The 24363-nt window shown below is 39.7% G+C and overlaps 1 protein-coding gene across 2 annotated transcripts; it reads right to left on the bottom strand.

Annotated features, from left to right (window-relative positions):
- Window positions 1–1818: 1818 nt before the first annotated feature.
- On the bottom strand, window positions 1819–24356 carry gopc (golgi-associated PDZ and coiled-coil motif containing). Of its 2 annotated transcripts, XM_068708609.1 has the most exons (9): window positions 23836–24356; window positions 14152–14316; window positions 12549–12572; window positions 9123–9298; window positions 8300–8465; window positions 8121–8216; window positions 4077–4241; window positions 3781–3925; window positions 1819–3630 (listed from the first exon to the last, which is right to left on the bottom strand). In XM_068708609.1, the coding sequence occupies exons 1-9, from the start codon at window positions 24094–24096 to the stop codon at window positions 3515–3517; spliced, it is 1314 nt and encodes a 437-aa protein (XP_068564710.1). In that variant the 5' UTR covers window positions 24097–24356; the 3' UTR covers window positions 1819–3514. The 2 variants fall into 2 exon arrangements, with proteins under 2 accessions (XP_068564710.1, XP_068564711.1); XM_068708610.1 differs by lacking the exon at window positions 12549–12572.
- Window positions 24357–24363: the final 7 nt, after the last annotated feature.

Raw genomic sequence — 24363 nt, 5'->3', positions numbered from 1 at the left:
GAGGGCGGAACTCGGGGATGAAAACTGTAGGCTGACAAAAACAAAACATAAGCACATGGCCTTCAAAAACAGTCCAGACAGGGGAAGAACAGAGGAGCACACACTAGGAGCATGGAAAACCTAACAATGTGCAACACACTCTATCAAAATAAACTGTTCTGATTCTGAAAAATAGGTTATTTTTACAGTAAATTCTATTTCTTTGGCAATCAAGGCTGAATCTGTATTAACCCCTGCCTTCTCTTTTCTTATCAAAATAAATATGATGCTTCTTTCCCCCTTCCTCTGTCCTTGTTGCCCTGTATCTTATGAAGGCCCTTTCAGCTTTTGTAAGATAGGTTTCATCAAGTTTAGTTTGCAGTAATCTTTATTTATTATTGTTCGTTGGTGATGTCTTATTTCAACAGATGTCTTATTCTTTCATGATTAACTTCTGATGATTTGTTACTTCTGTTGAGCAATTTTCCAAAAGAATATTTATGAATTTTAAATTTCCAAAAATCTATATGCAGGATGTCACGGATTCATCAATCATCAAATTAGAAACGATGGCTTACTATCACAAAATGATTGGCATTTTAGTACGAATTTCCAGTATTTTGATTCCACTGCAAAATACCGTGTCAAACCCTGATCACTGGGTGAGTAGTGAGAGGAGCTGCTGATATACAGCAGTCAGAGACAAAATTCATCACAGTAATCAATGAACCAGAAATCAATTCCTGACTTTTCCGTATTATTTGGTTTGAACCAGGAATATTGCTTGGTGTGTGGGTGTTTAAGGTGCCACGGATCCAGCAAGTTGTGAGTGCTACAGAAATCAGTTTCTTGCAACAAAATAAAATAAGCTTTTTCGCCCTTAGAATAAAAATATATATTTTATTTTAGTGTTCTCTTCAGCCTTCAGCAGTGAAATACAGGAAAAGAAAACATTCAAAAGTAACGTAAGCTGGCAAGCACTAGTAAATGGTAATGATACCAACTGTGATCAAAGAGAAGTGAAAATATCAACCATTACAAGTAACCCATTTAAACTCTTTAATGCTTGGTTTCATATTTGTTCCTGGCTAATAGTTTTTAGGAGTCTCATTTATAAAACAGTGCATAGGATCTACACTAGATATTTACGTACAAATGCACGTAAGCCACAACATATTCAGATTTATAAAACCTTGCATACAGACAACCATTTACGCTCACATCCACACCTACGGGAAATTTACAGTCATCAATGAACCTAAGCCTCATGTCTTTGGACTGTGGGAGGAAGCCGGAGAACCCGGAGAGATTAGGACTGATAATGAGGATATAGAGTGATTGGGTGAGAGCTGTCACTGGCCTTATTTCCACACTTTGCTATTTTACACAATCCTCATGTGCAGGTAGTGAAAATGAAGGTGAGGTGACTGGAGAAGGCAGAGTGAGTGACAATCACCATGGTGACTCCAGTGTGCTCTGATAATTGCATCAGATAACTGTTTTCAGTTTGTCTGTGTATATTATGTTGTATGGAATAAACCATAAATGTATAAATAAAGTTGTTTTCACAAGACAAAAACTATCTGAAAACTAAGATTGTACTTGGTAATATATGCCCAGAATTATAAGATTATTTGAAACTATTTAACGTTATCTTACAGATGATAATTTCATTAGCTGCTCCACAGCTGAACACGAGTGCCAGTAGTTTGGGGGAGCTTGGTCCCCATTATGCTTGCTTGCAAGTCTAGTTAGAATTATAATTAAATAAAAAACTGAGATTAAAGAAACTGACGACAGAAAAGGCAAGATAATACTCCAAATGTATTACAAATAAACCAAACTGGAACCAAACTTTATTTAAAGGCTCAATAAATGAATACATTACCTATAAAGATGCACATCAGATGTGTGAAGAGTTAGGAGAGACAAAGCAAGCACCAAGGAAGCTGAATAACAAAAAGCAGGTAAAGAAAGTGACGTGTGAATGCTGGAAGGTCATAGAGTCGTGGCGTAGTCAGGGTTCCCTCACTGTCACTGGTGACAACACAGACAAAAGCTGGGCACCATAATGGATCTGTGTCAGACACTCTCAATCCACCAAACAGTAGTTTGTGCTTTGTTGTATTCTACTGCATTAAATGCTGTGAGGTGTGACAGACTGCAATGTGACACAATAAAAAAAGCAACAACTAAATACAGTATTGAACAACATGTTGCTAAGAATGATTGCATATCATACTTGTGTACCCCCCCATATTCAACATACAGCAACATGCCAAAATATGTTAGTGAGAGAACAAGGTTAAAGAACTACAACGGAATAACGGGTCTACTGTGACAGTCCCCGACTCAGAAATAGGACACCATACCAGGACAAGGTTTTCAGGGCAATGTCCTCAAGGACGTGGGACTTTTTTTGTCACTTTTAATGAAACTATCTAGAAGATGGAAGAAAACTTGATCCCTTCAGCCTAAAATGGACAAACAGCATAGTTTTCATTGTTTTGCTTAATGCTGGCTCTGAAGGGCTTTATGTCTCGACAAGGATCCACTGAACAAAAAACATACCACACACTATTGAGCATTATCATTTAGATACTACTGGAGTCTTAAAGGACTCCGGTTGTTCCCTAAAAAGTTAGAGGCAGGCAGCAGTTCTGGAGGGGATTATTAAGTGCCTTTGAAATGGATCTTGTCAAAGCTTTATGACGCACGTTGGAAACTGCTTGGGAGTCACATCACGGTTGTCACATAGCAAGAGCAGTCACCAGACAGTAAATGACATCAGCTCAAAGCCCTCTATTATAGATTTTTATGTGGAATACGAGTAAAGATTGTTGGTTAGTTCAGAGTCAAAATGAACTGCGTTGTATGGATAACTACCGAGAAACTTTAGAGCCTTTTACACTGTTCAACATCCTTGTCCATCATTCCTCTTAGCTTTCCAATATCATATTTGTTCATGTGGTTGTTAAAATGTTTAGGTTTGATACAGTGTATCGGTGACAACAGGCAAAATTTACAGCATTTTTCAATTTGAAATTTATTTCGCAGGGTTTTTCTTAGTTTTTTTCCCCAAAGATATTTGTTGGCATTTCTGCTTTATCTGAGATAGTGAGAGAGACAGACAGGAAGGGCAGGGGGGAGAGAGAGGGGATGACATGCAGCAAAGGGCCCGAGGCCGGAATCGAAACCAAGCTCTACCCGGTGAGCTACCAGGGCTCTCGTTCGCAGGGTTTCTCAGGCCAATTGAACATGTCATGTGATGGAGCATGGGTGGCCTCACTATTGCTCGCTACAATGATAGAGAACGTTGTTGACAGATTTTTTATTTTTTTGTAAAAGATGATTCCCAGGCCTCTACCAGGTTCCTGTAGGACTTAAAGTGTCCTCATATTGTTTTCAAGACCGTCTCGGTTTATTTTTCCTGTCCTCTTGCTTGTTATACAATTCTCTGATTCAGTTCTTTGAGAGGGATTTTCCAACCAATCCTCTCGTTAAATCTCCAAATGCCAACGGGAAGGGTGAGCCTCTAGGAGGAGCAGTCAGTCTCAGGAGGCTTTGAAGGGGTTTCCTCTGCAGTCGTCTCACTGGAGATCCCAGTGTTTCTGTTCTCTCCTCCATTGCTCAAGGACATCTTTTCCAGAGCTACAGGGTGGACACAGACTCAGAAGTATAAGAATTAAGTGAGTAAGTGATTATTGTCAAACTTAAAGAAACTTTAAAGATACTAACGCAACTAATAAGTCCTTACTATTGAACAAAAGAAATGTTCATGCTTGAGACATACAAACTTACCCTGCAGGGACGCTGAGCTGCTGTCGTCCAGTTCATCCAGGTAGAGTCGGTAACGATGGCCACTGTCGTCTGCATACTCTACATTCTCATCATCGCTGTCCACCTCTGGAGCCACATACACCACTTCGAACTCTATCTGTCCTCGCTGACACAGACACCATAAATGAGCACTTTAAGGGAATAGGTGTTGTGTTAGTAGTGTGTTTCTTGTGTGTGTGTGTGTGTGTGTGTGTGTGTGTGTGTGTGTGTGTGTGTGTGTGTGTGTGTGTGTGTGTGTGTGTGTGTGTGTGCTATACCTGCTGGGACAGAATGGTGACAGCCTCCTTGTGTTTGGAATCTCGCAAATTAATGCTGTTGACAGCAAGGACGGCATCTCCAACGTGCAGACCTCCACATCTGTCTGCAGGCTGGCTTGGATGGATCTCTGAGATTAGAATGGGAACTCCGTGCTCCTTCCCACCCTGGTCACAGAACACATGCAACTTTTTAGCCAGATGTATTGTATGGTGATGCCAGGAATGTTTTTTCATAAGACACAATGGAGTAACGTGATTAGTTATTTGAAGCTTGAGAATATGTGTCCAAACACTCAGCAGATTGCATTTACAATACATGTTTACTAACACCTTGTCTAGATTTGTTATGTTGTTCATTCTGTACACATGGTATCTATCACACTTCTGTCCATCCTGATAGAGGGATCCCTCCTCTGTTCCTCTTCCTCAGGTTTCTTCCTCTTTTTTCCCTGTTAAAAGGGTATTTTGGGGGAATGTTTCCTGTTCTGATGTGAGGGTCCTGGGACAGAGCATGTCGTATGTGTACAGATTGTAAAACCCTCTGAGACTAATTTATGATTTTGGGCTATACAAAATAAATTTAATTGAATTTGAAAAAGTGCATGTTTTATACAGCAACATTCACAACCTACAGAAAAACTACTACAACTAAAGGCTGACTACTAATATTTATTCCATCAGACTACATAGATACGATACAGTAGTAAGTGGAGACAACAGTACAAATCAAAATTTAGTGTATCAGACAACAACTGCTGCCTTAAGCTCCTCTGCAAACCACAAGGACATTTTTACCCTTTATAAGTATGGGGTCAGATCAGTCTCAATAATTGCAAATGCACACAGAAAGACTCACAAATGCAAACAGAAAGATTCACAAATGCGCACCGAACAATTCACAAATAGATTCGATTTACAAATGCACACAAAAGGATTTACAAACAAATTTGACTCACAAATGCACGCAGAACGATTCACAAATATATTTCTGCATTTGTTAGTAATTGTGTGTGGATTTTTTCTATTTGTTTGTGGATTTGTTTGTTGGTTTTTTGAGACTCCCCTGCCGTGGCCAGATTCACAAATGTGTTTCTTTCAACATGGACCTATCTGTAGCCAATCAGATGTCAGCCTCATTTTTCAACCAATCACATGAGTGCAGTTCCCTCCTCCTCTCCCCACGGGGCTGCCAGCATGCTGTGTTCACACCAAACGTGACGCAAATTATTCATGCCGCGTTAATCGCGTCATTCGCGCCGCCGGTCTCACCATTTGTGTTCATTCGCAAGAATCGCGGTAGATGCGCCGGAGAGGGGGCGTGGCTTATCGTCCTGGAAGTCTAATAAAGATTCATTCAAACAAAAGATGAATATTAAACAGGAGGAGAAACAAAACATTTAAATAAATTAACATTTTATTCTGTTTGGTGGAGATTTTATGTCCGCCATCAACCATGGACAAAATAACCTACAGTATATTTCTGCTTAGTACTTGTTGTGGAAGTCCCAGATATCCCTGGAAACTGAACGCCATCATGTCTGGGTTCATAACATAGTCCAGAAGAGCTCTATGAATTTTATCGAGCTGTATTCACTGTGTCTAGCAAGCCACACCTCGGCTGGTTGACTACAACTGCATGATCCCAAATAAACAGATTTGGCTGTGATTTAACTACAATAAACAGACAAATAGAGATGCCAAAATAAGTACGTAATGATTTGTAAAAAGTCTGAATTCATGGTTTGTTTCTCTCCACAAGATGACAAGCAAATAACTTTTAAAATACTTGTTTTCTCAATGGAGCTCGGACCGATCAGTGCTAGGCTATGCTAACATTGTAGCAGCTCCATCAACACTCAAAATAACGTCATCTCGGCATAAATACGGCAGCGTCTTTTTCATTGTTTGTACCATATGATTTACACACACACATTTATACACATAGTTTGGTCCGGTCTCTATTAATATGACGATCGTGACTGGTGAGGCACTGACTCTTTCAGAGTCAGATTTACAAATATATGAACCCAATAGAGTAGCTTAAATCACCATTCAATTGGCAGCTTGCACATTGACTACTGGTTGTTTTTCATATTTCATATCAGCATACTTTATACACACATAGGTAAAGTACATATTTGATTCCACCGGGAGCGTGTGCGCCCTGATCCGGCTGCACATAGTGATTTATTTATCCGTTATCGGTGTCTGACTTCCTGTCTGGGTCAAACTGCTCTGTGTAAATTGACGATAAACCCGAGCCGTGGGCTCTCGCACGCCCCCTTCATTGAGGCAGAGGTACTGTTTGCCTCCCCTCTGTGCTTTTTCATTGCAGTGTAATGTCAGATCAGCAAGACTAAATATGTTCTACACATACGTGAAATACAGTACCTATTCTATGGAAAGAAAGGACATATAATAAAAGTGTCTACAAATATTACAGTGTGTGCAGGAATGAGACAGCAAAAGGCTCAACCCAGTTAGTGAGGGATTCACATTCTGAGGTGAGGAACAGCTTGTCACTGCCTCACCTCAGTCTCCAGAAATTACATTTATAGCACAGATCAGTAGATAAATATTAATATTTATTTTATTTTAGCATAATTAGTTTTTTACTTTTCATGATGGCAGCCAAATCTGTTTATTTGGGGTTCATACGTCTGTAGTAAACCAGCCGACGTGTGGCTTGCTAGACACAGTGCATACAGCTTGATAAAATTCACGGAGCTCCTCTGGACTATGTTATGAACCCAGACAGGACGGCGTTCAGTTTCCCGGGATATCTGGGACTTCCACAACAAGTACTAAGCAGAAATATAGGTTATTTTGTCCATTTTTGAAGGCTTCCAGGACGATAAGCCACGCCCCCTCTTCGGCGCGTCTAACGCGATTCTGGCGAATGAACACAAATGGTCCCCAGCGAGGCCAGCGGCACAAATGATGCGATTGGTGTGAACACAGCACGCTGGCAGCCACGTGGGGAGGGGAGGGGGAGCTGCGCTCATGTGATTGGTTAAAAATGAGGCTGACATCTGATTGGCTACAGATGTTGAAAAAAACGCATTTGTGAATCCGGCCACGGCAGGGGAGTCTCAAAAAACCCACAAACAAATGTGGAGAGATCCACAAACAAATGCAGTGCGATCCACAAACAAATACATACAAATCCACAAACAAATAGAAAAAATCCACACACAAATACATACAAATGCAGAAATATATTTGTGAATCATTCTGCGTGCATTTGTGAGTCAAATTTATTTGTAAATCCTTCTGTGTGCATTTGTAAATCGAATATATTTGTGAATTGTTCTGTGTGCATTTGTGAGTCTTTCTGTGTGCATTTGCAATTATTGAGACTGATCTGACCCCATATATAAGATGCTCTTTCCTAGTCTTGTATGTATTTGAGAGAAAGCAAGCCACAAAAAGGTCACTGAGTCTGTTGTTGAGCATATATACAACACTACACATTACACAGACGTTGTGAAAGATATCACTTGTCTGCTGTAAAATCTGTGAGATACATAGGGACCATATAGCATTACAGTAATGTATATGAGAGTGCTCAAAAGTGCTTAACATTGAAGAAAAAAAACACCTCAACCTGAAAAACAAGCCGGCATATTTGGAAAAAAATTTTGTCAGTTCATCGACATGACTGTAAATAGTTTATAATTTCATCAATGTGTACAACCAGGTACTTGATGGACTTCACTCTCTCAAAAACAAGACCAGATAATTCACTTTGTCCACTGCTGGTGCAGAGGTAGTTAGCTGCTTTTTGGGCGTCATAGTTTGAGGTACATAAGGTTAGTACATAAGGTTAGAAAAGTCAGTGAGGGTCAGCTGATACTGTGCCCTGCCATAATCTGTATGGAACAGGCATTAGAAGCATCAGTTAGAAGCACACCGTCCCTGCGATCTATTCACATTAGTGTCATACTGTGATATTTATTCCCTGTTGCTTGAACATCTTATCAAATGTATTGAATTGCTGGCTAGGTCCATTTTCAACTTTTAAGGAAGAAAAACCCTTCTTACTGTAATGGAGATTCCAAGTCCCTCATGATCATCTTTGACTAGCACCACCTTTCTGATAGGGCCAACTCCCTGGCTCTTCTTCAAAATATCTGGGTCCTAAAATTACATTAACACATTAAACTTGGGAAACACAAAGACAGGTATCCATAGCTTCATCTGCTTTGTAGTGTTACACTGACATGCCCCACTGGAGAGAGAAGAGGTTTCTTCGGATCATTGCGCCCCCTACATGCTCGGATGACAGTCTTATGGCGGTGAAGGTGAATCTCTGCCTCCAGTTGGTTCCACAGCTTGTCATGTGCTGGCCCTTTCATGTCACGGCCCAGTAACTGGATCTGCTGAACCCTGGAGGACCAATCAAAACATTAAGGCTGTCAAAATGTCAAAGTGCTCTTCCAAGTGAAAAAAACTATTTCATGTAGTTATGTGCTGATGCCTGCTACATCCTTTTAAAAATAGTCTGCCTTAGTTATGCATTTTCATCAACACACCTGAGAAATGTATTATCCATGGCCTCCGCCTTATTACACTCGAGTAAGTTGTTGTAAAGTAAGTGAACCAAATAAGAAGATTACTCTCTCACATCCTTGTTTTCCTGTGATTTAAACATATTGCTTCCAAAATAAGCTGTAGTTGAAAAGTAGACAGAACTATCAAATGTAGAAAGAGCTATCACGTGCAGACAGAGCTGACACGTGACAGCATTTCCACCTGCAAACAGACCGTGTCTTTTAAATGGATCCTACCAGTGTGTGCACTAATGGGTATTTAACACTCAGCAGATGAACTATGCTGTCCAATAAATTGTCAAGAATTGGAAGCCCGCTATTACTGAGCTTGCGTAGCATGTTTGATTATTACACATGTATTTGTGTACATGATGAGCCCCCCCTATATGAGGCCATTTCCTACAGTGCTGTATTTGTTGATAATTTGATTCTGCCGTGTACTCAGAAAACCCTCAACTTTAGCCTGAAGGTGTTGTGATCTCAAACTCCTTACCTGCCAGCTAGTTCCTTGTCCAAGTATTTGGCAGCCAGTCTGGCTCCATACACTTCGGCCTGCAGTACTGCCATGTGTCTGCGAAGAGCCTCGTTTTCCTTCTTAAATAGTCTCACTTCAGCCTCCAGCCTTGCCTCGGCTAATTTCTCCTTCTTGCTGACCTCAAGCTCCTGCTCCTGGAACAAGTACATCACATGTGAACACCACACACTTACACATCACACCAAGCATTATAAGCAAGATGAGTGAAAATCCTGTTCCAATCTCTAGTAGCCGAATACACAAGCACTGTTATAATTAATTTCATGTTGAGTTTTATCTTACCAATATCCAAGTTGAGCAATGTCAATTCATATATTACTAGTTGTTGAAGAGAAGATTATTCTCTCACATCCTTGATTTCCTGTGATTTAAACATATTGCTTCCAAAATAAGCTGTAGTTAAAAAGCCAATCCACTGCTATTACTGAAATAATGATCAGTAGCTGGCTTTGGCAGTCGGAAAAGGGAATCGATTTGGCCAGAATTCCCAGTAAATACCAGGATCTCAACTTATTGAGTCGTCATTCAGATTCCATTTATCTGCTTTTAGAATTTCATCTAAAGCTTAATATTAATGTATATGTGTATACGTGTTAAAGCTGAATTAACATTTTTTTTGTCCAAGTAGCAATAAACAACAATAACATAAAATCGCCATAATGTTTTAATGGTGAATTTAAACAACAGCAACAAAACAATTCTCTGGCCAGATAATATGGCCGGCATCGACACGAAAGGGACAACTTTGATTATGTTTGAGCACCAAGTGCATCTGGAGACAGGCTTCTGTCTCCAGACAAAAAGAAGTATGTAGATAAATAAGCAATATTCACAATAATTCACACACTTTTAAGCTGTGGTTTGGTCTTCACCAACTCACGTCCACAGCCGACTACCAAGCCAGATATGCTGGACCGAATGCCACTGAAAGCATAGTCAAAAGAGGGAAGAGCCGAGATGGAAGCTAAGCTAACCCAGCTAGTACCTCATCTGACAGCCTTTTTTCAGCACAATCATCTTCAGGACCTTTTCATTATATACAGTTGTGGTCAAAAGTTTACATACACTTGTAAAGAACATAATGTCATGGCTTGCTTGAGTTTCCCCGTTATTTCTACAACTCTGATTTTTCTCTGATAGAGTGATTGGAACAGATACTTCTTTGTCACAAAAAACATTCATGAAGTTTGGTTCTTTCATGACTTTATTATGGGTTAACAGAAAAAGTGATCAAATCTGCTGGGTCAAAAATATACATACAGCAGTGCTAATATTTGGTTACATGTCCCTTGGCCATTTTCACTTCAATTAGGCGCTTTTGGTAGCCATCCACAAGCTTCTGGCAAGCTTCTCGTTGAATCTTTGACCACTCCTCTTGACAGAATTGGTGCAGTTCAGTTAAATTTGATGGCTTTCTGACATGGACTTGTTTCTTCAGCATTGTCCACATGTTCTCAATGGGATTTAAGTCAGGACTTTGGGAAGGCCATTCTAAAACCCTAATTCTAGCCTGATTTAGCCATTCCATTACCACTTTTGATATGCGTTTGGGGTCATTGTCCTGTTGGAACACCCAACTGCGCCCAAGACCCAACCTTCGGGCTGATGATTTTAGGTTATCTTGAAGAATTTGAAGGTAATCCTCCTTCTTCATTATCCCATTTACTCTCTGTAAAGCACCAGTTCCATTGGCAGCAAAACAGCCCCACAGCATAATACTACCACCACCGTGCTTGACGGTAGGCATGGTGTTCTTGGGGTTAAAGGCCCCACCTTTTCTCCTCCAAACATATTGCTGGGCATTGTGGCCAAACAGCTCGATTTTTGTTTTGTCTGACCACAGAACTTTCCTCCAGAAGGTCTTATCTTTGTCCATGTGATCAGCAGCAAACCTCAGTCGAGCCTTAAGGTGCCACTTTTGGAGCAAGGGCTTCCTTCTTGCACGGCAGCCTCTCAGTCCATGGAGATGCAAAACACGCTTGACTGTGGACACTGACACCTGTGTTCCAGCAGCTTCTAATTCTTGGCAGATCTGCTTTTTGGTGGTTCTCGGTTGACTCTTCACCCTCCTGACCAATTTTCTCTCAGCAGCAGGTGATAGCTTGCGTTTTCTTCCTGATCGTGGCAGTGACAAAACAGTGCCATGCACTTTATACTTACAAACAATTGTTTGCACTGTTGCTCTTGGGACCTGCAGCTGCTTTGAAATGGCTCCAAGTGACTTTCCTGACTTGTTCAAGTCAATGATTTGCTTTTTCAGATCCATGCTGAGCTCCTTTGACTTTCCCATTGTAGCGTTTGTGGGCGTTTGTATCCAATGAGCCCTATTTAAATGGCCTCAGAGAAGTCACCAGCTGTAGTCACTCATAATCACTCACAAGAAGTTAAGAGGCCATGCTATGAAGCTCATTTCATTGACACAACTTTCTAAGTCACCAAAATTGCTAATTCATGTTGCTGTATGTATATTTTTGACCCAGCAGATTTTGTCACTTTCTCTGTTAACCCATAACAAAGTCATGAAAGAACCAAACTTCATGAATGTTTTTTGTGACAAATTGCTTCTTGTCTTTTGTTTGTGTTTTATTGTGCAAACAAATAAAATCTCAGAAATCTTGCCAGAATTCTGGCCATCACCAATAAGATAGATCCCTCTTCTCTTTGTCCCTGGCCTCCAGGATTACAGAGGCTAGCTTGTCTGTAGACAGGTGCAGGACATGAACGGTGACCCAGCCATCATACTGGGGGCTCGATATGGTTGTCAATTAACCATTTAAAGGTGCACATTGCACTCACACCAACTGGAAAAATTCAGAAGCCAGCAGCTTGTCTCTTCTGCTGCAAGTGGAACCTTCAGGCATGAAAGCAGGGCGCCCTCCCACACAGATTCATAATGCATTTTGTAATTGTATCAGAAGGGGAAAGTGCTGTCCACTGCACCACTGTGCTGGCTCTGCTTCCTGCCTATTACAACAGAGCAAACACATGCACTTTAGGTTCACTGGCCACTCTAAAATTGCCTGTAGCAATTTGTGACATTTGTACTAAAAGTTAGTTTTTTTTGTTTTACTTGCATTAATGTTAATTGTAATTCTGTATGATACAAAGATTTTCTGGCTGCTAATAGACAGGAAGACGTCTTAACGTACTCTTAAATGAGTGTTTCGAGCTGTAAACTTAATGATATAACTCTACTGTGATTAATGTTGACATTCTCACCACATTTATAAAAATTCTGCATTTCTCCCCTCCCCCTCTTTCTAAATGATGCAGTGGTTGGAGTTAGACTCAGAACTGGAGGTATAGCTACACATTCTATATTTAATCCAAACTACGTATTTCAAAATCGGATTTCCTGCAAAATACATCAACACACAAACTTACCATCTCTTCCAATGTTGGTGGAGGCTTGAAGAAAACGAGGCAGAGGAAGAAGAGAAAGATGTCAAAGATTATTTGTTTCAGGAAACAGAGATTGTGAGGAAGTTCACCATTGAAAACAGGTTGAAAAGAAAGAATAGAGGCATTGGAAGCAATGGAAAAGCAGTAGGGAACAGCAAAGCAGTAGGAGCCACACTGGCCCGCACTGCAACTGAAAAGTCTATTTTCCTCGGACTACCATGCGTAACTTCATTAATTACGCTTTGGTCACAAAGGCTTCTAGTGCCTTCGGCAAACAAAGTGTAGGCCTTTTGTAATCTAATAATTATAATCTCAATAAGGGAAGAAATTATATTGGTAAAATAAATTATTAAGATTATTTTCAATAATCTTCCATGAACATCCTGAAATACCCTGCTGGTGTGCAAATGGCATTAATACTAACTACATGACACATACTGTATATATTTATTGAAAATGGCCATTGTGCCAGAGACACACATATAATGAGCAGAGGACGCACAAAACCATTCCAGTAACTATCACAGAGATGTATGGACATCAGCAGTTAAAAGCATTGTGGTGGAAGAACAGTGCTGTTGTGGTTCAACTTAGAGCCCAGAGTTCACACGGCTCACTGATCATGTCAGAAATAATGGCTTTCATATTTTGATCAGTTCCCTGTAAACCTTTTTTGCCACTTTGTAACGTATGTGTAGCACAGTAAGACTTTGTTTATTATATACAACAGGGCTTGTTGGATGTGATGAACATCAACTAGTATACAGACAAGATGTGCAGACATGTCAGTAGCCGCTCTGTCCTTTTATATTTTAGTCTTTTTTCTTTATTTAATTTCCGCGGCAGCGTACAATGTTCACCACATCAATGAATCCATATGTTGTAAAGTTAAGATGAGGTTTTATGCAGACACATCCCAAACAACACAGGACGAACAGCAAGAAACTAAATATAGAGAAGTGAGGAAGTCTATATGTGAACGTGAATTTAAATCTGTCTGCATTAATATATTGTTCAAGCAGTTATTTTCAGAGTGTAGGTGTTCTTCCTCCTTCAGATAACATTACATGTTGTCCTAAAAAGCAGGAATATTCCTACTGGACTGGGCTCTCTCTAGTTGGCCTACACTGGACCTCCAATGACTTATCTGGAAATTGGAGACCTCTTTCAGAAACTTTTTCTTTAGCTTTCCAACATCATACTTTGATTAAGTCAGTATTAAGCAGCATCTATGCATCACACTGAACTATAGACAGCAGGAGTTTGTTGACAACATGATGATTTTTTTATCCTTTCAATTGACTACAAAAAAACTATAAAAACAACTTGATCAAATGTGAGACACAGTCAACAATATTGTGCTTACATATTGTTTAACTTAGTTTGCCAAGTGGCTGCACGTACAGTATCTGACTGTTGTTTTATGACATACCACCCTTTCCCTCCCTGCATTTTCATTCTGTATCTATACTGCCACTACAAATAAAGGCAACATGCCAAAAAATAGTAAAAATGGTTTGCCATGTTGTAAAACTTGATGGATTCAGTTTGAAGGTTGTGGACAACATCTCTTGCTCCTACCTACCAGTCTGTCTTTGATGGAGTCAGAGTCCTCAGCCTGGCCTTGCTTGGCATGGAGCTGCAGCTGGAGAGCATGAAGCTGCAGCAGCTGGTCATGGACCTCCCTTTCTATCACTTTTCGCTCAGCCTTAGCCTCAGTCAGCTCAGAACGCAGGTCCACCAACTGAGCCTAGAGTGGAGAGTAAAGAGTGTGAAAAAAGGATTGTCAGAACATCGAGCCAAAGATTCCAAGTCACACGGTGACAGCTCTTGACACAAACCATTCAACACTGTAAGGACAGCTATGTCCTTTGGGACTGCCAGAGGGTGGATGAGTTTAGAAATAATGTCTCCTTTATATAGCTTGTCTATCAAAGACAAAATTAAAATCAAGTGTAAAACTAGCCTTTTGTTTTAGAGAATCCTGTGCTGAGTGCAAACAAATACAACTATATAAAAATGTACAAATAATTGAATACAAATCAGTAAAATTGGCTAAAAACATTAACAAACAATGTTTCATTCCTATATTCTGTCCTTCACCTCATTTTAGTTTCTACCCTGGGTGTTTGATCTAGAAAACCATGTCTACACTGCTGTCTCACCACATTATTTATACATCTGACCAACATCTTTTATTTTCAATTAGGTTGTATGGTAAATAATTCCTGCAACATTCTAAATTAAATATTAATCAAAAATGATGTATTAATGCTAAATACATAGACAAAACTTTAAATACCAACATCAATCTATAACTGTGTAAACAAAACTGTAAATGCAACTATAAATCTATACATTTGTCAACAAAACTGTACATATGTTCATATGCATTCGCTGTCAGACAGAAATCTCCCCTTTCAGACCACGAACAAATACATGTTTTCTTAAAACTCTCAGGTTAAATAAAGGACACAAAGAACCCATAAGCTGTATAAAAATGAAACCTTCCTTTCATCATGGCCTTGAACTCACCTGATCTAATGAATGACATATCAACATACGACCAAAATCAATATGTATGTATACTGTAATAGTGCTGTAACGGACTATTGTTGATACATAATCCGTACTGGTCCCCTTCGTGGTTCGCCACGCGTGTCGGTCACAGAATAATTACACAGTTTAATGTTAATCATCACAGTGTGAAATTAAGTTTCACTGACGATCGTTATCTGCCAATATTCAGTAAAATATGCCATCAGGACATCAGCATTTATAGTTTTCTATTCTCTTATCTTTGATAATGTTACACTGTCAACAACTAATCCGTGTTTATATTTACACAAGGAGAACAAAGGTTCACTTCAGTTACATTATGATGCGTTCAGGCTCTGTTCAGTGAAAATGAGTATCGGGCGAAAGTAAATTATAACATTATCATGATGTGTTCACATGTAATCTGTAAAATGTAGTGTTGGTGAGAAACTTGAATAAATCCAGTTGTTTGAAGGAGATGTTTTCACAACAACATAAATAAATGACTTGCTTACAATAGCTATAAACTTATAAAGCTTATAATACATCATTAAAACTACCAATGACAAGATTTTTAATCAATAATAATACAATCTTTACTTTCTTATCATTTGAATTGTGTGTTTTTATGATGAACACTCTAGATGACTAAAACTCGCTGGTTTAGCTGTTAAAATGATTTTTGGGACAGTGTCAATTTTTTTTATCTTGAGCCTTGTAGACCAGCTGCTATAACCAAACAACAATAGGGATCTGTATCAGCCAATATAGATCATCAATGATCGGCAATTAGTATCTGCGGCAAAAAACGTGATCAGGGATCTGTAAAAGTTATATTTGCTCCCATTCTTCTTTAGTGCTGATCCGATCAGTGATCAGTCCCCTTCGTCAGTTGGTGCTGAGGGTAACTGCCTCTTTCAGACACACTGGGACCTGTCTTACAACAACACTTCTCTCCAAACACCAATCAGTGTCAAACACATTATAACGCAATGTCAAGAAAACTATTTACAACATTGGAAAGAAGAAACTAAAAGTAAAGGTAGATTAGAATGATATCTGGAACTAAAAAGAGATGATGAACTGTCAGAATGTCTGTCTACTGTCAGAGATAGAAAGCAGAGACAGATCCTCACCAGCGACCACAAACAGAAGACACTAAAAACCATGAACACCAAAGGAAAACTGAGTATGTGGTCACTGTTGGACAGGAGAGTTTGAGACAGAGATACACTTCCTCCTGAAATGTAAAACATTCAATGGAATAAGGAACATTTATTTTGACCAATTAAACTCTGTAAACACAGATTTCAGATTTAATAAGCTCTCAAAATATAAAATACTCCTAGGAGAAGGAGACAAGGAAGATTGTGCTGCCCAATATGTATCAACTAGGGGTGCAACGGATCACAAAACTCACGGTTCGGTTTGGATCATGGTTTTTGAATCACGGTTCGGATCATTTTTCACATCAGCAAAGAACAGGGGAGGAGACAAATATAACTTTGATAATTCCATTTATTAATTAAAGAACTTCAAGAACACTTAAAGCAAAGAACTTTGGGCTATAGTCTTGAAGATGTCCAATGTGAAACATAATGAAATAAATAACAAACAAAGATAAAACATTCAAGAATACTCAATTCTGTTACGTTTAAGTGCAACATGATGTATGTTGATGCCCTCTTCCTTTGATCAATATTGAAAGAAAGAAAGCAGAGCAGACCAGAGCTAGATTACACTGTTTCAACTGAACTGAGCTGCTAGGCAACAACTTGGGTCTATGTTTACTTCCTGGCAGGTTATGTCATTCAAATACACTGCATTATGTCATTCAAATACACTGCAATAATGTTTACCATTACTGTGAAATGGTCTACAACTTTATATTTTTTTTAAAAAATATGAGAATATCTACATTGTCTGGGGAAAGGGTAGGCCTTTCTGTGGTGACTGGGATATTGCTATTGGGCCTGTCTAGCTTCCACTCTACTGCTTCTGTAGGCAGCTGCACCAAGTTTGTGTCTGTCGCGTGTCTGCAGTGCAGATGTATGGGTACATCCTAAGTCTCTTAATTGCATCCCCGTTTCCCACACTTGCGTCCTTTCCTTGCGTCTTAGTCCCTTAACATCAGGGATGTATGGCAAGTAAACCATGCGAGGAGAGAGGAAACAAGGACATATTTTTTAGGAGATATGAGATGTCCTTTCCTCAGTTGCGTCACGTGAAGCGACGTCTGTTTCTGATGACGGCAGGTTCAGCTGATCACAGCGGATCAGCTGTTAGTCGGCTTTAACAGTTGGAGAGACTTTTAAGAACTTTGTGTCTGCTCACATGATCACTGTACTTAATAATAGTAACTAATAATACTAATAACTAATAAAGACAGTAATCATCACTGTAGAGGTGTTTTCTCTCTGTAGCCTGTTATCTCTTTAACAAAGTCAGGATGGTGGTGCTTCATATGTGTGGACATGCACGATGTACAGTGGGGAAAAAAAGTATTTAGTCAGCCACCAATTGTGCAAGTTCTCCCACTTAAAAAGATGAGAGAGGCCTGTAATTTTCATCATAGGTATACCTCAACTATGAAAGACAAAATGAGAAAAAAAAAAATCCAGAAAATCACATTGTCTGATTTTTAAAGAATTTATTTGCAAATTATGGTGGAAAATAAGTATTTGGTCAATAACAAAAGTTCATCTCAATACTTTGTTATATACCCTTTGTTGGCAATGACAGAGGTCAAACGTTTTCTGTAAATCTTCACAAGGTTTAATACGAATACGTGTATTATTACACCCCTAGAAACAAATAACCATAGCTGTGGCGTCATAATGAGCTTATTAGGAGATGACTCAAGTCTAGTAGGACAGCACAGAAGGCCCAGGTATAAAATGCACAGTCCGCCACTGATATTAACTGTTTGCCAAGTAAGTTACCAAACTTAAATCTCTGACAAGTAATTAGTGGATGAATGATTCAGACTCCTTCACTGCAGTAAACATACTCATACCATACTGATGAAACAATCCACTATGAGTAAAATACCTGCATTCAAAACCTTAGTCAAGTAAGTTATTATCAGCAAAATGTACTTTAAGCAAAATGTACCCCGTCAGTGTTTTACTATTATATCTGATGTTTTAGGATATATATTACTGCATTAACGTGTATGGTGCATGTTTTTAACTCCTTAGTTAGTTTAATCAGCAATGCATCACATTATATAAGATCATTGTATGTTATTAGTGTCAGTACATTATTTACCTCTGAGATGTAGTGCAATCTGAAAACCGCCACCTAGCGTCTTGTGTCTAGAGTGATATCCGGCCAATCTAAAGACGAGGGTTGTAACCAATTCAATTTAGTTATACAATGATGACTGGGTCCGAAAAGAAGAAAAGTTTTTCTTTTTGACACTAAGTGTAGTGTCAAAAAGAAAAACTTCTTGTGAGCCAGCAGGTTAAAGCTTTGCGTGCATAAGAGCAGTGATAGTAGTCGCTCGCTAGGGGACGCCCCTTGTGCTAAAAGCATGGTTTTCTCCTTGCAGGCTGCAATTTTGCTTGCGCGAGCAGAGATATTCTGCGCGGAGTGATGTGAGAGCGCTTGCAAAAGTAATATACGTGCGCAGCTGTTTGATTTGCACGCGCATGACCTCTACATATGCGCACACACGCGTGGAAGTATTAGATTGTATCCAACAGGTTTTTCAGATGAGTATTGATCTCGGCACCGATAACTGTGTATCCAATATGATACAAATGGTGTTATAGGCTTGTGTGAACCACGGACCGCATTTCAGGCATCTAACCCAAAACCCATTGACTTTCAGGTGAGGAAACCAGAAGTGAGTGCAAAAATGCCAACTCATTTCTGAATTATAGGACTCATTCCATTCAGGAGCTGCCAACCGCTCTTCTCCCAGCGAAGTAGTCTCCGAGCAGCAGTGAATGAGGCGGAGGGACCGTGAGGTGCGCTAGCTAGCTGATCCTTGTCTAACTTGTGGTCTGATAAACAGTAAATTCATCAAATTTTGTGCCAAGAAAAACTATTATAGCTATTATTATCTATATAGACATTTACAAATCTCAATATGGATTTGGAGATTCTTTAAACATTTACAAATCTCCTTCAGCACACACAGAGATAGTTACACAACTCTCCACACACATTTGCAAATAAATCTGCTACAACAATGGCCGAATAGGAGTTCTTCAATTTTAGTACTGAAATGTAACAGAAAATGAAGTCCTCACAGCTGAGAGCAAACACACCGATGTCCTACCAGTGCCACTCAAATGTCAATTCTTCATGATATGTCACTGGTGTTCCACTGCCACATGGCACCGGCCACCACCATTATACATGACAATTCTGACTAGAACATGCTGCTGCTGTGGTAACAGTATGTCTGACACACAGCATATCAGTGCCCTTCCACTGACATACACTACTTCCTTCATAATTAGATGACGATTACATTTGACAAAATGCCCTTTGGAAGTTAACAGATTTACCTGAAATGAATGACCCAAGTTTGTATAAAAAAACACCACTGTTCAGCTCTTATTTTTGGAATACTCAAAGACTTGTGTGTTGGAAAAACGAAACATTCCGTCTGCTGAAAAATATTTTAACCAGTTTCTCAAGTTGCACCTGCAAATCCTTATCCAGGTAACCAGAAACAACATAGTTCTTACTCTTTTTAAAACACAGGCAACATATAAATGCAGTGTTTTATATGTTAATATAAAAGAAAGAAAGATAAATACAACTGATAATGCATTCAGAAATGTTGGTTAATGTTATACAAAGTGAGGAAGGAGATAGTATACTGTATGTCACTTCTGTTTACCATCCCTGTTTGCATTAGGAAACAGAGGCGCAATTTGGGAGGCAGGGTTTAAAATTTCATCCAGATGTTTAGAAGAGTTCTAGAAGATTCTAGAACTACTGCCTTTAATTTTGAAATTCAACATCAGATTGTCCTGATTTAATCGGAATGACACTCTATAGTGGTCTACTCTTAATCTGAAGTCTATTAGTTTGTAACTATGGACCATTCCCTTTTAAATCTTATCTGAAATCAGAGGGAAATTAGCTCATGATTGTGATTTTAAATGGCTTTAATTTTAAAATTCTACGTCAGAATGTCCTGATTTAATCAAAATGACACTGAAGTGGTATACTGTTATTCTGAAGTGAAATTAGTTTGTAACTATAGTTCATTTCCTTTTAAATCTAATCCGAAATTAGAAGGAAGTTGGCTCATGAATGAGATTTTAAAAGGCTTTCATTTTGAAATCCTACATCACAATGACCTGATTATCCGAGTGACAGCCTGAGGTTGTCTGCTATTAATCTAAAGTGAAATTAGTTTGTAAATATAGACCGTTTCCTTTTAAATCTAATCTGAAATTAGAAGGATTGCTCATGAATGACATTTTAAAGTGCTTGTGTTCTGAAATTCTACATAAGAATGTCCTAATATTCTCTCAAGGTGGTCTGATATCAATCCCAAGTGAAACTAGTCACTTAGTGTAACCTTGACGTTTCTGAATTGAATGTAGTGTACTGTCATTTTAAAGTCCTATTGATCTGTGTAAATGTATTCTTTATTAATATATTTGAGTAAGTATTCACACAATTCGTTCCTACCCTCACCTATGGTCATGTGGACTAGGTCATGACCGAAAGAATTAGATCGCGGGTACAAGCGGCCGAAATGGGTTTCCTCAGGAGGGTGGCTGGCATCTCCCTTAGAGATAGGGTGAGAAGTTCGGTCATCCGTGAGAGACTCAGAGTAGAGTCGCTGCTCCTTTGCGTGGAAAGGAGCCAGTTGAGGTGGTTCGGGCATCTGGTAAGGATGCCACCTGGGCGCCTCCCTAGGGAGGTGTTCCAGGCACGACCAGCTGGGAGGAGACCCCGAGGGAGGCCCAGGACCAGGTGGAGGGACTATATCTCCAAACTGGCCTGGGAGCGCCTCGGGATCCCCCAGTCAGAGCTGGCTGATGAGGCAAATCAGCCTCCCTTCCCGGGAAAGGGAAGTTTGGGGTCCCCTGCTGGAGCTGTTGCCCCCGCAACCCAATCCCGGATAAGCGGTTGAAGATGAGATGAGATTCACACAATTGGAATTACATTTGTCCTTGAAATACAGTTTGCATGCGGTAATTATTGATTTTTAAAGTTATCATTCATTAAATATATAATTTTTCATTCATTCATTTCATTTAATTTATTTATGTATCTATTAAATTATGTTTTTAATGTTTTAATCTATTTATCTATAATTTACAGACTTATAGACTGACTTATTGAATGAATGTGACATGTCCTATCACGTTCACTGGAACTTTGCTCGTATTTGGAAGTCAGTTGTTACACGCTCTTACCGCAATGCCTAGTACATACACGTACCGCAAAACAACGAGCGGGCTGGTTTGACTTGGTTTTTTGAAGTGGAGGCTGGCTTGACCGCAGTGTGGGAAGTAGGGTATGCCTCTCACACACCCACATGCAACCATAAATGGTCAATGCAAAGCACCTTAATTAAGAATGTTGATGCACAGAAATGAGCTGCTGATCAATGATTCTTTACAGTGATTCACAGCAACTACCGAGAGGAAGAACACGCATTCACTCCTATTCCTTCCATTTACGCAGTCATAACAGTATCTATCATGCAACATAACTCGGCGCAAGTGTCAGTATTTATGTTTATGTTCAGGAATCCGACTGATTGCTTCCAAAATGATCGTGACAATCGGTTGTATCCATCACTCATAAAAAAAAGTAAGTTTAATAGGTGAACACAATTTATTCATTTATGTTTTGATATTTTCTTATGGAATTATGATTGGGACTGATAATGAAGATATGGCGTGATTGTGATTGGAATGAAACAACTTTCTTCATTTCTCTCTGACTTTATTTGTATCCATAATAAAAGTTATTGAGAGAAATATCAGATCATGAAAAGACAAATCTTTCTAACAAATGAAGAAAGTTATTTGTGGTCCTTTTGTTGTTTAGACCTACAATGAACATATATTTAAACCAGATACTGAATCAGAAAACATATCAAATATAAAGCTTGAGTTTAATCTGTGATCCGTTTTCACTGTTTACGTGTTGAAAAAAATCTTGTCATCTCCTCGCATGGTCTCCTCCATGCATCCCTGGTGGGAGGGATAAGATGCAAGGAAAGGACCCAAGTGAGGGAAACGGGGATGCAATTAAGGGTACATCCCAAGTCTCTTAACTGTTATTTCCTCGCTCCTCAATTCTCGCTTGAACCGGAAGTTGTTCTGCGCCGCCATATTGACGGCCATCCCAAAGCTCTTATTTAGCTCGGAGGAGTGAGGATCGAGGAGAGAGGAGGGATCTCCGAGGACCCATGAGCGAGGACCCACGAGAACAGGCTTCCAGGAAGTGTTTTAACGGCCGACACGCCCCCTCATTGTTCATCAGTTATGTGATTGGACGCTGCAGCTGATCGGACTGATAAGATTTTTTTCAACATGTAAACAGTGAAGACGGATCGCAGATTAAACTCAAGCATCATCTTTGATATGTATTCTGATTCATCTGGTTTAAATATATGTTCATTGTAGACTGAACAACAAAAGGACCACAAACAACTTTCTTCATTTATTAGAAAGATTTGTCTTTCCATGATCTGATATTTCCCTCAATAACTTTTATTATGGAAACAATTAAAGTCAGAGAGAGCTTTTTACTTCATTTATCATTATTTCATTCAGTCACGTGAGGCTGATAATTCCTGAGTGTTTGATGAGTTTTATCATTTAAGAAAAACCATAACCATATTCTGGGTTATTTAATAATCACAATTATTGGTCACAATTTCAAAACGTACAGACGCAAAAGTCATAAATATGACAAATGCATTCTGCCGTAGAAATCGATCCTGTGCTTATAAACAGAACACAGTTTGTTAAATAGGTAACAGAAAAAACACCTCTACAGTGATGATTACTGTGTGTCTTTATTAGTTATTAGTATTATTAGTAACTATTATTAAGTACAGTGATCATGTGTACAGACACAAACTATCAAGTCTCTCCAGCTGTTAACGCCGACTGACTGTGATCAGCGGCCGCCGTCATCAGAAACAGACGTCGCTTCACGTGACACAACTGAGGAAAGGACGTCTCATATCTCTTAATACATATTTCCTCGTTCCTCTCGTGGTTTCCTCCATGCATCCCTAGTGGGAAGGACTAAGACGCAAGGAAAGAAGCCAAGTGAGGGAAACGGGGATGCAATTAAGAGTCTTGAGATGTACCTTAAGAGACTTGGGATGTACCCCTGGAAGGCTGTTCTCGTGAGTCCTCGCTTATGGCTCCTCCTCGATCCCTCCTCGATCCTCGCTCCTCAGAGCAGAAATAAGAGCTTTGGGAAGGCCGTCAATATGGCGGAGCAAAACTACTTCCGGTTCAAGCGAGGCTCGAGGAGCGAGGAAATAACAATAGGAGACTTGGGATGTACCCAGGGTCAGCAGTGGCATATGCCAGTACATGATCGTCATGTACCGGTGGAGAGTGGAACGCCTGTGACATAAAGTTACCGGGGTAATGTGCCATTAACGAGAGCGGCATGACGTTACCATCAATCAAACAGTATCGGCAGGGGAGTCCAAACGATGACTAACCTCACTTAACAATACAATTAAATGTAAGGTGTCAATCATACAAGAGTTACTCACTTCTAGTTTGTGGTTCAGTTGGAAAACCGTCTGGGTTTTGTGACAGAGCTGAGCAAAACAGGAACTTAGGCTGGTCATCTTCTGCCGACCCTCGTACGTGATATCGACTTGATCTGGGTCTATTTCTCCGAGCAGCAGATCCACGTCCACGAAGGCCTTATCAAACTCTTTCTCCAGCACTTCTAGCCAGCGAAACATAGACATACCTGGGCCTAGGCCTGAGCTCTGAGCAGCCGGGGAGCATCCAGCTGAAGCGGACATGGCTTGAACACAACAGAGCCCTTGCGTTGACGTTAGCTTACTTGCTAGCTAACTTTGATGTTGAGCAACCTTAACGTTAACGAACTCTGTTTACCACTGCGAAATAACACAGTCGAGATAACGTTGGAACCAGGTTGGAACTAGACTGCGTAGTGGGTTAGCGGAGAGAAGTCCAACAAATTAGCGTACGTTTTCTGATTCTTGTGTAAATCGTCTGCCTGACCAGGAAGTCCCACATCAGACTAGCGATTGTATCTGTGAGGCGAT

Source organism: Cebidichthys violaceus, unplaced genomic scaffold, assembly GCF_023349555.1.
Source record: "Cebidichthys violaceus isolate CVI_PGR_0920_01 unplaced genomic scaffold, fCebVio1.0.p SCAF_14, whole genome shotgun sequence".
NCBI lineage: Eukaryota > Metazoa > Chordata > Actinopteri > Perciformes > Stichaeidae > Cebidichthys > Cebidichthys violaceus.
This window is presented reverse-complemented; position numbering and strand designations above follow the sequence as displayed.

What these genes read in the sequence shown, in the direction of transcription:
- gopc (XM_068708609.1), bottom strand. Translation starts at nt 24,096, where the DNA reads ATGTCCGCTTCAGCTGGATGCTCCCCGGCTGCTCAGAGCTCAGGCCTA. An exon ending in CACCAACATTGGAAGAGATG is followed by an intron (nt 9,299 to 12,548) that starts GTAAGTTTGTGT and finishes TACTTGTTCCAG; the next exon opens with GAGCAGGAGCTTGAGGTCAG. An exon ending in TTCTCTCTCCAGTGGGGCAT is followed by an intron (nt 8,217 to 8,299) that starts GTCAGTGTAACA and finishes ATGTAATTTTAG; the next exon opens with GACCCAGATATTTTGAAGAA.